A 16805-nucleotide genomic window follows, 5' to 3' on the forward strand; every position below is an offset into this window, starting at 1 on the left:
AAACACTAAGCCAACTGAAGTGAAGCTAACTCACTGCGGCAGATTTAATGTGCCGAATCCCAGGCTGAGAATAAAGCATCTTTTATTATCTCACATTCCTCACAGGAGCTATTCTTCTTGTGTGCCACTGGTTCTCTGCCATTTGATCATAGACATCTATAAAGCCACATACATTTGCCGTACCTGTCTTGTTTTATGTTTTTATTTGTAAAAAAATTACCTGCATGAACATGTATCTGATGTCATCCTGAAAATGTCACCTAACCTCATAATAGAGCTGCGCATTCTATCTTCTATGTATGGTGAAACTGCCAGCTGTGTGTGTGTTGCGGAGACATTACAATCATTTTATTATTGAATCACGAAGCAAGATAAAAGGCTCCTGTGTCCACGTTGAATAAAGCAAAGGGAGAAAAGAGGCTGTGATGGCCCGGCTGAGCAAGGGTGTGTTTGCATGTGTCTGTGAGAGGGCAGCGGGGCTGGGAAATTGCAAAATTATCCTGTAAGTACCCTAAAAATGCAGAAAATAGTAATATTTACAAGAAAAATGTGTCCAAAAGAAAAACTGAACTGACAAAAGTCTCAAAATTGCGAGGACACATGAGAACAATTCACTCTGATGTGAGCCAGAAACAAGTTAGCATAGCTTAGCATGATGCAAGCTAAAAAGTCATATTAAAATGTAATATTTTGCAACAAAAGTTAACATTTTCAGGGCAGATAAAAATTGTGGAAAGAGAGAGATTCCACAGCATCGGAGGAATCTCACTTTTGAAATGATTTATCTTGGTCTCATTTTTTTACGTCCATAAATACCTGACACTTGAACAGGGGTGTGTAGACTTTTTAGATCCACTGTACATGTCCTTGTGTGTTTAAGTCGAGTTGCATGAAGAGTTGTGACCAGGGCCTGGTTAGCATCTGGCAGCTTGCGCACCCTCCAAGCCGCTTCTGCTGCTTACATGGCCATTGCGGCTGATCCCAGCGGACAAAACAATAGGAACACCTCGACATCACTCTCTCTCCCTAACGTTGGGCTTTTACTGAATGCGTGGCGACAAATCAGTCACTCTATGAATTTTTAGCAGGTCTCGCAATGCCATGTAATTACTTCCTGCATGAGGATTTGTGGTTGCCATGGCAATGGGCGACATTACCATCAATTAAAGACTACACGATGATCGCTATACCAACACTTTAAAAGGCATATTTAGTTGGCTACGTGGAGCAAAGTGTTAAACAAAAACATTTAACGGTACACAAAAAGGTTACTCTTATAAAATGGTTGGCTCAAAGGAAGTCACCACCGGATGCATTGCAATGAATGCATGCCTCCCCTCAAACAATTTCTGATATTTGAACAAAAAGAATGTCAAATTAACACATGCGTAGGTAACAATCTAGAATCATTCATTTTGACCCATTTGTCTGTTCCAGTAGGCTTTTCTGCCTTTTTTAGGGGGGTTCTAGCGTTTTATCGGGCTGACTGGTATTAGGAACTTTTAAGAATAATAATAGATTAGATAGATATCTCAAATCACCATCATAATAATCTCATGAGGGGAAACTCAGGACCTCACGAGTTATAGCAGTTTATTAAGGCTTTCTAACACATTGATAACCACTCAAATAAAATATTTATAAAGCCCCTTTAAGATAATCCATTCATTAACCTGCAATCCTTCTACGCCTCCAGAACTGCATGTTAGAATTAGGAACCCCGTTCCGTGCGTCCATCTTTATGTTTGCGTGTGTGGGAGGAGTCACAAGACTGATGGGACCGCAGTGGAAACTCTTCAGCGCACGGTCACCCACGTATAAACCTGCATACACACACACACACACACACACACACACACACACACACACCTGCCCCTTCTATTTGCCTCTCTCACTGGGTAAACAAGGTCCTTTTCGCCCTACAGGCCTGTCCTCCAATGCAATCACCGTCATTACCGTCTAACGTCGTTGTTCCACATCTGCTCACGCACACGCTAATAACCACTTAATGTCATGCATTAAAACCAAAGATGGTCACTGATTTGATGCCCCATTAGTAGTGCATGTGGTCTGGGGCGGGGGGGCTGACTCTCTGCCATCTGGCCTAACCTGATAACAGCATAAGTGTGTATCCCCCAAATTAGGGCTTCAATGATGACTCATACTTGCAAGCCAAACTGGTGTATATCAGAAGAGGGGAAAAGCAAAAATACAAGTGTGACGTGGGTTGGGATACGCTAATAATACCCAGCCAAGCCGAGGCCACAACATTAGGTACACCTGCACCATCTAATAAAAGTCAAGGACACAGATGTCTATTCTTCCATACGCATCTTGATCTAGATCTGCCTCTAAATATCATGTTTAAATGCGAGGTGGGTCATACTGAGTGGTATTTGTAATATTTCGCCCTTTTCATTTTGTAATCATAACCGTACAAAACAAATTTTATTCATTCATCGTGAGTTCGCACTTCGGTGCCCATTGACGTGCTTTTCATGGCGTGTGTGCCTCGGCCACCTGGAGGCAGTATAACACAGACAGAAATACAATACAAAAAGAAGAGTTTCACAACTCCTGACTCAGGAAGCTGCAGGACAAAGAATCTATTCCTGTAAGCGTTATTATATTTTCTGTTTTTACGCATTGTTGCACAGTTTATGCTAAAATATCTGTTGTCTAAAGGGCTATAACACCACACATGGATGCTAGTTTTGCAAATAAAACCAGAACTGTTGATCAATTTGATGAAGCCAAATGTTTTAAGTCCTCAAATACACAAAAAAAGTAATGGAATTGGTCTTAGTAGTCCAATACTTTTGGAGGGGAGTGTTTATTTATGTCTCGCCTCTATTTTGTTGTGACAGCTGACACGTGCGCACCTCCATCCAACATGCACCAAGCATCACCACATAAAAAAACTTTTGTTCTGGTATCAGCTGGATCAGTGTATTATTTTTTGAGTCATTTGTCAGTGCCAAAGCAACAATTGTGGCCGACAAATCACGTGAGCCACTGCAGTGCTTGCACATAACGTTCCACACATGCGCCTCCACCATTTTGCAGACCTCTGATACCATCTCACAGCTTTGTCTAGCCATTATTGTTTTTCACGATCATAAATGTCAGATTTTCTAGCTTTGTTTAATGAAGAGCTTGCTCAACTGTATACAATGTATATGCACACTGTATTTATATGTTGGACAGTGTCACGCACACACTGTCCCTGCAGTGTGAAAACTTGGCAGAAAAATTAGGCTAACACTGAGAGGCAGCCCACTACCCCTGCTGCCCACCCAAATCGGGTCAGAACTAAGCCTGAGCAGTGACAGCGGTGTCACGGCAAATATGTCACACACACAGCAGAAAAAAACAGTATGGTTGAAGGGTGGCAGGGGGGATAGGTTTGAGGGGGCTCCGCTGAGGCGTGTGAACTGACAGTCGCCTTCAGATGTAAAGGGCGACTCTGAGGCAGGGCGGGGTGGGGGGGGGGGGGGGAGAAAATGCAATATTATCTGTGCTAACAGGCCACTTTGTTAGGTACACCCAATAAAAGAGAAATCCAAATTTCTGCAGGACCTCCAAACAATGCGTTCAATGATGCTGACTGATTTTCCCCCAAAATATTTTCCACACCAAAGAGTCAATTAACATTAAACTATCATCTGATGCTGCAAAATTACTATCACAGCTTTAGCTGCTATGGGTATAACGGGAGAAAAAAACACTTGGTGTAGTCACCATTATCCCCTGACCTCAACGCTATTGAGAACTCACATAGCATCCTTAAAATCAAGATCTGTAATGGTATACTTCCAAACAGCAACTGAGAGAGGACTCAAGGGAGTAAGTCTTATTCACATCTACTTTAATTCTATCTGTAAAATTGAATTAGAAAAACTCAAGCTGTGGCCACCACCATTACCTGACCTTAACCCTATTGAGAACCTGTGGAGCATGCACTGGGAGGAATTTTTGAATCCTGAAATGAAATAAAGAAAAAAACAATCCACAGACTTATAGGTTCAAGGAATGAAAGTTGTTCAGGTGATATCCAAGAGCTGCTTGTTTTCCGGTGGAAATAGGTTTTTTTTCCATTAAATTTTTTTTTTTAAATGATTTTGAGGCAATGACAGAAATGTGACAGTTTTGTCAGAGTTCTTTACAACCCATTTATATTTTTGAATACATTATTTTGAGTAATTTTACACACACACAAAAATCTGTTGTCATCATGGTGTGTCTCCCCCATTCAATCCCCATTACTATAAAAGCTCATACTGTATCGTAGTTGATGAGAAAAATAATTATTCACTGGAAGTTTCATTGACTATTTAGGAAAACAGCAAACGTAATTGAGTTGAGTAAATTGTCACTAGGTGTGAATGGGATTGGCTGCCGTCCAGCCCAGGGTGGACTTTGCCTCTCGCCCAAAGTCAGCGGGGATATTGACCCGCCCACACTAATGAGGACAAGTGCTGTATATTTTTCCTCATATCGTAGTGAGCATAAGTCACACCCTCAGAATTAATGAGAGAAAACGCCAACAGGCAACAAACAAACAACACGATGTTGCCATGGACGCCTTCGGGCGTTGTTCGTGGACTGCAGCATGAGAGCTATAATGCATGTAGCCTGAGGTTGTAATGATGACAGAAGGCACAAAAAAAAAAAAAAAAAAACAGCCCTCTAATGAATTTAGGCCTTGGGGAATGAATGTAATTACAGCCTTGGAAAACACACACAGGCCCTCGTTCTCTGCCTGTGATATGTTTTCTACATGTAGCACAACACTAAGAAGAAGATTCCTCACAACGCCTGCATAGCTACTGCACTTTTTTTTTCTTATTCAGCAGGATTACTGTAAAAAAAAAAAAAAAAAAAAAAAAAAAAAGAATATTATCAATCTTTGTAGCGCTGTGGCATACTTTATGTACAGGGTTGGGAATAATTTTTTTCTATATTCTGCTGAATATACAAGTTTGTTAACTTAAAAGAAATGGACCGTTTTCTGTTTTTGAAAGCGGAAGACCCAAAAGACCATCAATTGCCTTAGGTCTTGGGGCTCGATGTGAGGATCTTGACTCGTAAAGTGAGGATGGTGAAGAAAAAGGTAAGGGAGAAGCTGCAAAGCACACGGCAGAAACTTGTGCATGAGCTGAAGGAAATCGGCACCTCAATCACCAAGAAAACAGTTGGGAACATTGCACTGCAATGAACCGAAATCTGCTCAAGGCACATGTATAAGCCTCCAAGATGTTTCCCAGTCAGGAGCTAAATGAGTCAGAGGGGGCTTGGGACAAAGTGCTGTATCCCGCCATTTGTACTGGATGGAAAAATGTGACCGTGACCCAAAGAACACATCGTAAACATAAATTTACTGCTAATAAAGGTGCTATGATTGTGACTACTGCTATAATTTCAGTTTTAGGTTATGTTTGAGGTGATAGGACACACATTTTTAATAACATTCATTAATAATATAAAACAACACTAAGGCTTTACAAATAGTTTGAAAATTGTCAGTGTTCTACCAATTACTATGCGTTTTTTTGTTTTGTTTTAACAAAATCCTACTACATTCCCAAAGAGCAATAATTAAATTGTCATAATCTTTTCCCGTCTACACGTCTTCCCACTGTCGTTTTTCCACTGTTGCAAGTTCATCTAATCCACAATTTGTCACGCTGTAGCGACAAGGCACGAGGCAGTGGTGCTGAACACGATGCCGGTGCCCGTGAGCCTGAAATAAAGACGAGATGACAAGCGGGTGCAGATGCGTCATCGCTTCTTTCGAAACACTCACAACATAATAAAAAAAGAGAGAGACGAGATAGCGCGAGGGTTATTGACGACGAGGCTCTGCAGTTGTACCGCTGGTTTCTCCCCCAGCCTCTGGCTAACAATGCTATGTCTTGCAAAGCTCACAGGGCAATGGGAGGGCAAACCTAAGGTCAGGGCCATTTTGCTGTTCGTGAGAAACAAACTTAACAGTAGGGTTGAATATCTTCAGTTTGGCTTGCTTAAACCATTGAACAATGATCTGTGAGTGATAATGCACTAAATATTGATTAATATTGTTGGCAATGAATAAATCTCATGCCTCAGTAGACGTGCTATAAATTCTAAAATCTGTTGAGATTGGAGAAATGCTAACATGCTAACAGTTGGAATGCTAATTTATAGCAAGATAGCAATCTGAGATTGAAAGAGTGATACAGATTTTAAATTGTGACCTGTGGTCGGTCAACATTTTAAATGGCAACTGATAAAATGCTAACATGCTAACAGTTTAACTTATAACAATATAACAACCTAAGTACAGATTGCACTTAGGCAGACTATTAATGATTGTACCTATGGTACAAGAATTTGAATTTATAAAATTCTAACATGCTAACAGTTCGTATGCTATCTTATAACAATATAGCAGCCTGAGTACAGATTCGGGGTTGTATGACCAAAGACTCTTTGTAGTCGTCTGTATTGAGATTTAAGATGAGTACAAGTCGATTCATCGACAATGTCATTGATATTTTCTCAGCAGTTTTTCCGCCGTCTTTAGACCGACCGGCATAGAAGCAAAACAAAAAAAGATAAAAAATACAACTCACCATTTGCACTAATTGTAGTTTTAATTAGTGAGAGTCCTGTATATGTTTCTCTTCAACAAACCGGCCAATCTCATCTTGTGTTCCACAGAGAGGATTTTCGACTCTGACGAAGTTTTCGTGAGCACGCAGATGTCGTCTGTGTATTATGAGACTTAACATTTTTGCAACGAAGAGGGAGCTTCAGCGTGCCCTCGTTATTTGCCGCCAATCCTGAGGTACCGCTGGTATGAATCATTAAGACTAGCGGCGATCGTAATAGCCCAAACTAGCAAGGCTAACCGCTATTCTCATCTTATTTTTGCTCGCTCTGAGACGCACAGATGTATGAAGAAGACTGTGTCGCCTGATTGGCCGGATATTATAGTACAGCGCCGCTCACTGACAGGCGAGTCAAAAGTCCTCTGTAAATTGGCAAATTGAAACCCTAGATGCCAAAAATATGTGATTAGCAATTAGTCGACGTCAAGCACTAAAGGTTGATGCTGAATAGTAAAGCTTCAATCTCTAGGGCAGATAGTGTTAAATACAGGGATTTTACATAATTCACTGTAGTTGGGTACCATTTCAAATGACAATTGATGAAATGCTAACATTCAAACAGTTGATATGCTAATTTATAGCAAAATAGAAAGCTAAAAAGCTATACTGCAGATAGCACAAAGGCAGATGATTAAAAATGTTACACCGTGCCCAGTGGTCAGATACCATGATAAAATGCTAACAGTTGGCACAGTGACATACAGCAAGATAGTAATGCAAGCAGGTCAATAAAACCACACTGAAGTGAATAATGAGAAGCTCTCGCAATCTCTTGTTGGTTTACAACAAATCCTTCTCATGTTTCAAGCCCACATGCTATTTCTCTTTCGCCTTATGCCCATCCCCCCTTTTCCACAGAGGAGTGCCTTGCTAAATAATTGAAGCTTATTCGCTCCCCTTCTGCATCTCACACTACCCCAGTTTTCTTCATTATGTCTGGGTGTGATCTCGGGGATGGGCCGGAAAATTGGGAGGAAATCCCATTATGATGGGGATTCAAATGACACACCGGAAATAATAAGACTATTTCAACACAAAAATACTAACGCACTACAGATGAATTACAGGATAGAGTTTTTGTCATACGTTATTAACAGACTTAACATTTAATGTCAACATTTATAATAAGTCAGTCTTTTTTTGTATTTCATTTGAGGCTGTAGTAGCAATAGTTAAGATGTTGTTTTGCTGACACCTGCTGTCTCAAAGTGGAATTTCTATAAATTTCCTGAAGGAGATGCAAATTCAACTTGGAACATCATGCAATTTTAGGTCAGAGAGTGTACAAAAGCTTGAAAATGTATGTTAATTCATACGTGAATTTGTGACAGTGTGTTTTTAGCAACTTGAAATAATTGCTATTTTTTTGCCACAGCCACCTGACAAAACGGCAGAGCATTCACCACCCAGAAAAAAAGGTTAATTTAATGTTTGTTTGTTTTTCAGTTGGTTTTTTTTTTGCCTTTTCTGGGTCTAGACAGGTGTGAGTCTGGAAGGGTTCCCTGGAACCTTCACTCCTGGAACTCGAAGTGCTTCTTTAGCATCTTGGGCAAAAAATGCCATTTTCCCACAGCTGCCTGAAGAAAAATGTTGAAAATTCAACACATACAAAGTGTTTTATTTTTTGGGGGGCCATTTCTGGGTAGGTACCCTAATGGGCTTGTGGGAGATTTCCCGGCCCTCCTGTACCTTTATGTGTTTTTTAGCAACTAAAAAAAAAATTTAACTTTGCAACAGCTTTCTAACAAAAAGACCAACAAAAATTCACCATCCCAAAAAGTTTTTGGTTGGTTTTTTTGCTTTGAGTACAACTTTTTCTGTTTTTTTTATTTGCCATTTTTCAACAAAATGACAAAAAAAAGTGCTTTTTTGTTGTTGTTGCCATTTTTGGATTTTGTCTGAGTTATGTTAATCAAAACATGGCCTTTAGATTTAATAAATGGTTTATGATGGTGACGGTTTGAGCAAGAAAGTGACTATTGTAGTTCTTGATATATTTTTGAATTGAAAACAACTTGGAAGACCAGCCATTGTCACATGTTGAGTTGAGTTACATGCTTTATTAAATGACCTGGCAGTGAAAAGGGGCTGAAAGTGGTAGCGGAAATGTCTCATTTATAGCTTTTTGTGTTGCAAATATACACTCATGCACAAAGACACACCTTAATGCAAACACATTTAACATTTTTAGGGTTAAAATTAACAGGTAACAGGAGGTTTAATAAATAATCTGGCACCCGTTGTTAATATCAATGACATAATCCTCTGATTAAAACCTTAACAAACACAAGATCCCTCGCTATGTGTATGCAAGTAACCAGGTTGGAAAAAGGCAAATAGGCGATACCTTAAATGCCTGAGATTGCAGACAGTGTAGTGAGTGCTCTCACTGAACTTAAAAGAACTTAAGTCTTTGGAGGTAAAATGTGCAAATTAGCATATGTAGCAACAAAGAAGCTCCAGTGACAACCTTTTTTTTTTTTTTTTTTTTTGCTATTCTAGTGTGGCTATGCCAATTATTCTAGGCACATCATAGCATCAAGAGTTGAAGATAGGCTCAGTGAGTCCCACCTCTATGGCAGGTAGCGTTTCTGTGGCAACCACAGGACCGTGACAGTGACAGTGTTCCTCATTCGGCTCTACAACTTGGGCCTGCTCAGTCATTTGGCGCTCCGAGTCCAATTCAGGACATCTTTGGGGGATGGAGAAGAAATCTGGAAATAAAGTCAACAGTCTTTTTTCAATCTGGAATATAATATTTTTATTATTATTATTATAATCAACATGTATAGGTATTTATTTAACAACATGATGCATACATAATCATTAGATTTGTTTTGCATTTTAAATTATCTATGATATCTAATCTTATATAATGTAATCAGATATGTAATTATATTAATTTAATTTAAAATCATTTTTGCATGTAAAAATAATCAAGATAGATATTATTTTATTCCAAATTATTATATTTTATTGCAGACAATATAATTAAGATAAATATTAAGCTTACCACAGTCTGCTGATTGCGCAGTTCCACAGTGATGCTGCTGCTCAGAAAGCTTATCTCCACTCGGCAAAGGCACCTGGGAATATTACACACATTTACACTTGCTTCATCAAAAGCTAACAATTTTTTTTTTTTCAAAATGAGGCGTACCTCGTTGTCATCCACTTCAGATGGCGAGACGCTGGCTGGAGGTGGACGGGTCGGAATACGGTGCAAATAGCCGTAGCCGATACCACAGCCTAAGCTAAGATGTCATAGAAATATAAGACACAGTACAAGCGGATTTTACTGCTTATTAAAAAATACAACTACAGTGAACCCGTTTATCGCTGGGGATACATTCCAGACCCACACGCAGTAGATGAAAATATGCGATAGAAAATTACGTGTTATAGTGTCTGTGTACATGCTGAAGCCTTTAAGGGGCGGGGCCTGGTGGGGTGGGGTGGGACATCCATTACATTGGCGCCATCTTTTTACTACTTTTACTACTCACTTCAACTATGTCAACTATGTTGAAGTGAGTAGTAGAGTTTCGTTTCGACAAAAATAGTGCATTGCAGCCATCTTGTGACATTTAACGATAATAAACCTTTTTAAGGAGGGCGTAAATTATTCAAGCTTTTCACTATTTGCAACAGGGCCTCTGTCCCTATGAATAGCGTACCTTCCTTCCCCTCCCCAAGCTCCATTTGGCATCACCACCACTTCTCTGCACCGCTCACTCTTCGTGTTGTACACTAGCAGCTTGAGCCGTTTGCCCTCGTTGGCTTCAATTAAAGAAAAGAAGTCATCCGTCTGCAAAAAGAAAAAGAAAAAAAAAAAAGGTTGGCCAAAGAATTTAAATGTTTTCACTGCGGACAAAATAGACATACACTCTGCAACAGCTGGTCAGCTCCCACGATGAAGTCGACGTGCGCGACGAGGCCAGCGGAGGCTGCGGGGGAGTTGACCTCGACATTCTGGCAAAGGGAAAAGATCTAAATGGATTATTTTAGTGGTTCTCAAATTGCGGTATGAAAAGTTTGGGTTGCTAAAATGTGGATTTTTGGACACCGAAATATTATATTTTGGACATTCCAGACAACGGCTGTCACTATCTAATCTTTTTAGAATCGATTATCCTATAGATATTTCGTAGAGGACTCGAGTAATCGCCCCCCCCCCCCCCCTCCGCTCGCCTCAGATTTCTTTTTTTTTTTTCAAATTACTTTAGTAGTAGCATTTCATTCTCATTTATGAGGCCTGGACTTCTATACTTAAACTGCGTACTGTATGTTGGTACTGAGTGTATGGTATAAACAGTGCAGAATTTGAGACAACAAAATCAGCCTTTGCTAAATGGTAAGCATTCGCAATTAGCATTAGCGCGAGTGATTATCATTTTAGGAAGGGGGAAAAACAACTAAGTAACACTCAACTCACTCATACATCATGTTATATGTACAATACACATCTAATAGTGTCTTAAAAATCATTTACAGATGCTCCTCTTTCATTTTTGGCAATGTTCCTTATGGGCCCAACAGTGTGTCTGTCTGCAACAAATGTCCATGTGGTAAACATGGACAGTGGCCAAATGGATCCAGGTAGTGCAAATATTATAATTTTTTTTACTGCCTTGGGGTATACATTTTTGCATCGACTTAGCAAAGTTAGCCGATCCCCCCCCCCCCCTCCCACAAACCTACTCCACTACTATTTCTTTATAAGTCCTGAAAACGTTTTTAACTTTTACGCAACACATCCCTTTTAAAAGATGACATGTTTTTGATGGATATGTTGGTAAAAGAACAAAATAAAAATAAGTCTGGTTTGGTTGTTGCTTGCTTACCAGGACGTGCCAGACATTTTCAGCGGCCCCCTCAAAGCTGCAGAAGCGGACACTAGCCCCCAGGAGGCCCTGCCCCCCCCACATGTTGCCTGGCGTCACCTCCAGCTCCCTCACCCGCTGCGTCTTGGTGTTGTACACTTGGAGCTTCACGGCCTTCTCCGCGTTGGCCTTCAGCAGGTCTTTCAATAAGTCACCTTCTTTACACTGCATATACCAGAGATATTAGTACACAACCATGACCTATCCCAACATATGGTTTGCTACTTCAATGTGTTTACACACAAGTCTTGTGTTTCCAATGGAGACGATGAAGTCAAAAAATGGCTCCAAACCAGCCTTGAAAGCAGGGGAGCCATCTTGTATCTAGAAAACAAAACACGGTTGAGAATTCCAGTCCCCTAGTGCAGTCATTCTAAAGTGTGGTACTAGAACTACTAGTGTTATGCAAACCCCCTGTAGTATTACACAAAATAATAACTGAATAAAATGTTCAAACGATGCATAAAGTTATATTTTTAATTAACTACATAACAAAGATTTTTTTAAACTCATTTTTATTTTCTTCCTTTTATTATATATTATGTAGTTGTTTTTATATTTGCAAACACCCATACAGGGTATACTCAACACCCTTTAATAAGTGTTAACAGACGTACAAAATAAAAAAATAAAAATAAATGAAAAAAATATATAATTAAAAGATCTGGATTTTTTAAATGAAATGTCAAACATTTAGGTGGATAAAAATTCTTCTGCTAGCCTCATTCTTGCTCTTGCAACTCGCAAACACCCACATAGGATATTACTAACCCATGTATGGGCGTTTTGCATATTGGAAAAAATATATATATTTTAGTAACTTAAAAAGAAATGAGCCTAGTGAAATAAACTTCAACCCAAAATTTGTAAAAAAAAAAAATCTTTTATCTGGATTTTTCAACTTTAAGAGGCTGAATTTGAGTGGTAACATACAGCAAAAGAAGGGTTAAACGTCTCCATGACTTGGACAAGTGCCAAATGCCACCTCATCGCAGGTGGATATTATTACCCGGACACAGTTTTATTTTTTTAATGACAATGCAACAACTTTGCAACACAAGCAGTATTATAAACAAGTGTTATAATTCTAAGCAGAGTAGGTAGGTGACACTTAAAACAGGTGAAGCGCATGAGTGTTGTACACTGTACTGTGCAGTACTGTGTACAAGCTTACCGACAACTACTACTCCGGCTAAGTTAGCACGTACCCCGTGGACGTGGTAGCCGCTAGTAGCCTTCCCGTGGGACAAAAACGAGCCTTGGACTAAGCCCATTGCTCGAGCTGACTCCTATGATGATGTCACCGAAATAAAGTCACATTTGGAGTCACGGGAAGAGAAACTAGGAGCTGGACGCGGCGGTGACAGGCGTTTGATGAGCGGCAAGGCAAAAGTAATATATAGCAATGCTAGAAAGGATCGAACGGTAGTGCATATGATGGGCGCGCGATCGGCACTCTGGAATCGTTTGGTTTAGTCTGTGTCGAGCTGTTGCTAAGCCGTCGCCTAGCAAACAATGTCAATGCTCTTCTTCTGTAGCGTTTTCATCGTGAGAACTACAGTACAGCAATTAATTACAACAACAATAATAATGTATTATTATTATTATTAACACACTCTACTACTCAGTGACACATTTAATGACAAAACAGCATGACTACTGTGAATAATAACAATAATATAACAAAACAAACTAGTAATAAAAATATAAATTATAAAATCCTAATGCAAAAAAAGGAAGACAATGTATCAACATTATTCTCTCTTTACTGTTTATGATATTTAATTTCCTTTGTCACACTCTTGTTTCTGAAATACTGCAAATCAGCAACAGCTAACATCAGTTTTGCAGTTTTTGACCTTGCAGCGGCATTTCAAACTGGGAATTTTATATATGGGAGTCATGCTCTTTCCAGATGCTTTAGTTGAATTTTAATAGAACAACACCTGCTCCTTTCCCACCTACGATAACGGGCCCGGCCCTGCTTGCAAAATTGGCATGGAAATAAAAGAATAATTTAAAAATAATCATCTAACATATTATAGATTACATTACATGGCTTTTTTAATGACCATCTGTATGGATGTAATGATCATTGCATGGATAGTATGAAATATTGGGCTAAATTTTATTATTTTTATATTAAAAAAAAAAAAAAATGTGCAAACATTTGCCAATGTTTGCACATTGGCAAAGAGCACTGTAGTTATCTATCTGAAGGTCCCACTAAAGTATAAAATGTTGGAACCCCATTGTGTGTTTGTTCTTCCAAAATGATTTGGCTTGCAACTTTCATCTGCTGCCTCGGTAAGAATTTCTGTTTATCCGATGCAACAAATTTGTAACATTAACATATTTTATGGTTTTCATACCATGTTCAAAAGGGCTGATTGGTGCCCAGGTACCATTTAACCACTATGTGAACAACCAGAGAGTCATAGGAGGCAATGATGCTTTACCGAACACCTGGAAATGGCAGGTAAGCCCTAAAAAATAAATAAATAAATAAATAAAATTTGCCATGCAACTGCTTTTTTGTTGTCTTTTGTTCCAGGTTTCCCTGCAGCTCGATTCGTACAATGAAGGTTTGTTTAGTCACATATGTGGAGGATCCATCGTCGATGCCTTTTACATCATGACGGCGGCTCATTGTATCCTCAGGTTTGGCACCAATGCTTATTGCTTACAATACACAGTAGCGGAAAATAAGTGTTTCATCCCCGACTTAATTTGTAAATTTGCTGACTTCCAAAGAAAGAACACTCTCAAATTTTTATGGTTGTTGGAAACACGACGCTTCAACTCCCCCCACGTTTTCTGATGGGTTTAGGTCTGGAGACTGACTAGGCAACTCTATGACCTTATGCTTCTTCTTGAGCCACTACCTTACGTTATTCTGGTTGAGTTGTTGTGTTGTCCTGTTACATGCATGTCAGTCAGGATGCCAGTCAGTACCGTGTGGTGGTGGGAGAATACAACCTGTATGAGTATGACGGCAGTGAACAGTTCATCACAGTCGAGAAGATTCATGTGCACCCCAAGTGGACAGGCAACCTCGCCATTGGGTAACGTTAACGAATCCGTTAAGTTGCATCAACCCCCTAATGAGGTATGTGTGCTTCTCGATTAGAAATGACATTGCTCTCCTGAGGCTGGCTCAGCCCGTTTATGATAACGGCTTCATTGCTATCGGCAACCTGCCCAGGCCAGGCGAAATGCTGCCTCACGACTTCACCTGTTTCATCACCGGCTGGGGGATCATGGATTGTAAGTAAAATAAAGTAAAAATAAATTCACAGAAAAACCAAATGAAATAAAATTAACAGGAAAATCCAAATTAAATAAATTTTTATTATTAAAAATAATATCCATCCATCCATCCATTTTCTGAGCCGCGTCTCCTCACTAGGGTCGCGGGCGGGCGTGCTGTAGCCTATCCCAGCTGTCATCGGGCAGGAGGCGGGGTACACCCTGAACCGGTCGCCAGCCAATCGCAGGGCACATAGAAACAAACAACCATTCGCACTCACAGTCATGCCTACGGGCAATTTCGAGTCTCCAATTAATGCATGTTTTTGGGATGTGGGAGGAAACCGGAGTGCCCGGAGAAAATCCACGCAGGCACGGGGAGAACATGCAAACTCCACACAGGCGGGGCCGGGGATTGAACCCGGGTCCTCAGAACTGTGAGGCTGACGCTCTAATCAGTCGTCCACCGTGCTGCCTGTGCCGCCTAATCATATATTAAATTAATAAAAACTGTTAAATAAACCAATAGTACAATCTGTTTTTGTATGCAAAGAAATGTCATTTCGTCCAAATACTTTTGAGTATTTTTGTCCGACTACTAATCGCATTGACTCCTGTATTTGCCCAGACGAAGCATCGAGCATCACCCCCGACATTCTGCAGGAGTCCCCCATCAGAGTGGTGGAGCACTCGGTCTGCTCCCAGCCGGAGTGGTGGGGCAGCATCGCCCTGAGGAGCATGTTGTGCGCCGGAGGGGACGGAGTCGTCTCAGGCTGTCAAGTGCGATTGTGTTCACCCTCTACAATCTATCCGCCTTCCTTATAACAACTCAGTGTGGCATTATTGTGGGTGTTCTCACCAGGGCGACTCTGGGGGACCCCTAAACTGCTTCACCGACGACGAGTGGAGGATCCACGGGGTGGTCAGTTACGGACCGTCCGGCAGGTGTAACCAATTTTCCAAACCCACCGTCTTCACCCGGGTCTCTTCCTTCCAGGACTGGCTTTATTCTGTAAGCACACCCATGCTACTTTTATCTCTTATCATATGATCATTGTTTCTCACTTACTTACTGAATTCATCTTTGTCTTTTTGTGTTTTACCCGCAGGTTATAGAGGGTGCATAGGCAGCACACTCAGGGGAGTCCATACAGTGTATCAAATAAAAACTATATTCAAAAAAAAAAAAAAAAAATACCGTGTCAAAATTAATGAATAAATAATACATGAGCCACTGGGATCTAGAGTGGGGTAACTTCATCGGGTACCCTTTAAAATAAACATAATTTTCGTTGTTTTTTTGGGGAACGCTGGAATAGATTAATGGCATTTCCATTCATGGGGCAAGATGATTAGAGATACAAGTGTTTTAAGTTACAAGCATGGTCATGGAATGAATTAAATTCATATTGATTGATTGATGATGACAATTTTAAATTTTGTATCATACTGGATATTCATCCAGTCATCCATTTTGTGTATTGGGATTGGTTGCACTATTACCCTTAATTGAGGTCTGTCATCATCTTCAGTTTCATCGATTGAATCCCAGTCAGTATCATCGGTTGCCTCAAAGAAAATAAAACAACTAGGATTGGGGAAGAAAAAAAAAGTATAGTGCACTAAGGGGTCTAAATCCAAACACCAGTCTAATCTATCAGCATTTCATGAAACATGTTCGACTAAATTAGACAGCGTGACGTGATAATGGCCGGCACGGTGGACGACTGGTTAGAGCGTCTGCCTCACAGTTCTGAGGACCGGGGTTCAATCCCCGACCCCGCCTGTGTGGAGTTTGCATGTTCTCGCCGTGCCTGCATGGGTTTTCTCCGGGCACTCTGGTTTCCTCCCACATCCCAAAAACATGCATGGCAGGTTAATTGAAAAAAAACTCTAAATTGCCTGTAGGTGTGACTGTGCGTGCGACTGGTTGTTTGTTTGTTTGTATGTGCCCTGCGATTGGCTGGCAACCAGTTCAGGGTGTACCCCGCCTCCTGCCCGATGGCAGCTGGGATAGGCT

General features: G+C 40.4%; 2 protein-coding genes across 2 annotated transcripts; one reads left to right on the forward strand and one right to left on the reverse strand.

Annotated features, from left to right (window-relative positions):
• Positions 1 to 8693: 8693 nt before the first annotated feature.
• LOC133396520 (Golgi reassembly-stacking protein 1-like) lies at positions 8694 to 12903 on the reverse strand. Its single transcript, XM_061666481.1, has 8 exons — positions 12745 to 12903; positions 11780 to 11860; positions 11498 to 11701; positions 10539 to 10625; positions 10331 to 10461; positions 9814 to 9907; positions 9667 to 9739; positions 8694 to 9367 (listed from the first exon to the last, which is right to left on the reverse strand). Exons 1-8 carry the CDS (start codon positions 12808 to 12810, stop codon positions 9192 to 9194), a joined length of 912 nt encoding a protein of 303 aa, XP_061522465.1. The 5' UTR covers positions 12811 to 12903; the 3' UTR covers positions 8694 to 9191.
• A 906-nt stretch (positions 12904 to 13809) lies between these two features.
• LOC133396521 (chymotrypsin-like elastase family member 2A) lies at positions 13810 to 15912 on the forward strand. Its single transcript, XM_061666482.1, has 8 exons — positions 13810 to 13843; positions 13921 to 14015; positions 14091 to 14197; positions 14473 to 14601; positions 14667 to 14803; positions 15414 to 15565; positions 15648 to 15797; positions 15895 to 15912. The coding sequence occupies exons 1-8, from the start codon at positions 13810 to 13812 to the stop codon at positions 15910 to 15912; spliced, it is 822 nt and encodes a 273-aa protein (XP_061522466.1).
• The last annotated feature ends 893 nt before the right edge of the window (positions 15913 to 16805 follow it).

The sequence above is a fragment of the Phycodurus eques genome, chromosome 21 (genome assembly GCF_024500275.1).
Source record: "Phycodurus eques isolate BA_2022a chromosome 21, UOR_Pequ_1.1, whole genome shotgun sequence".
NCBI classification, from domain to species: domain Eukaryota; kingdom Metazoa; phylum Chordata; class Actinopteri; order Syngnathiformes; family Syngnathidae; genus Phycodurus; species Phycodurus eques.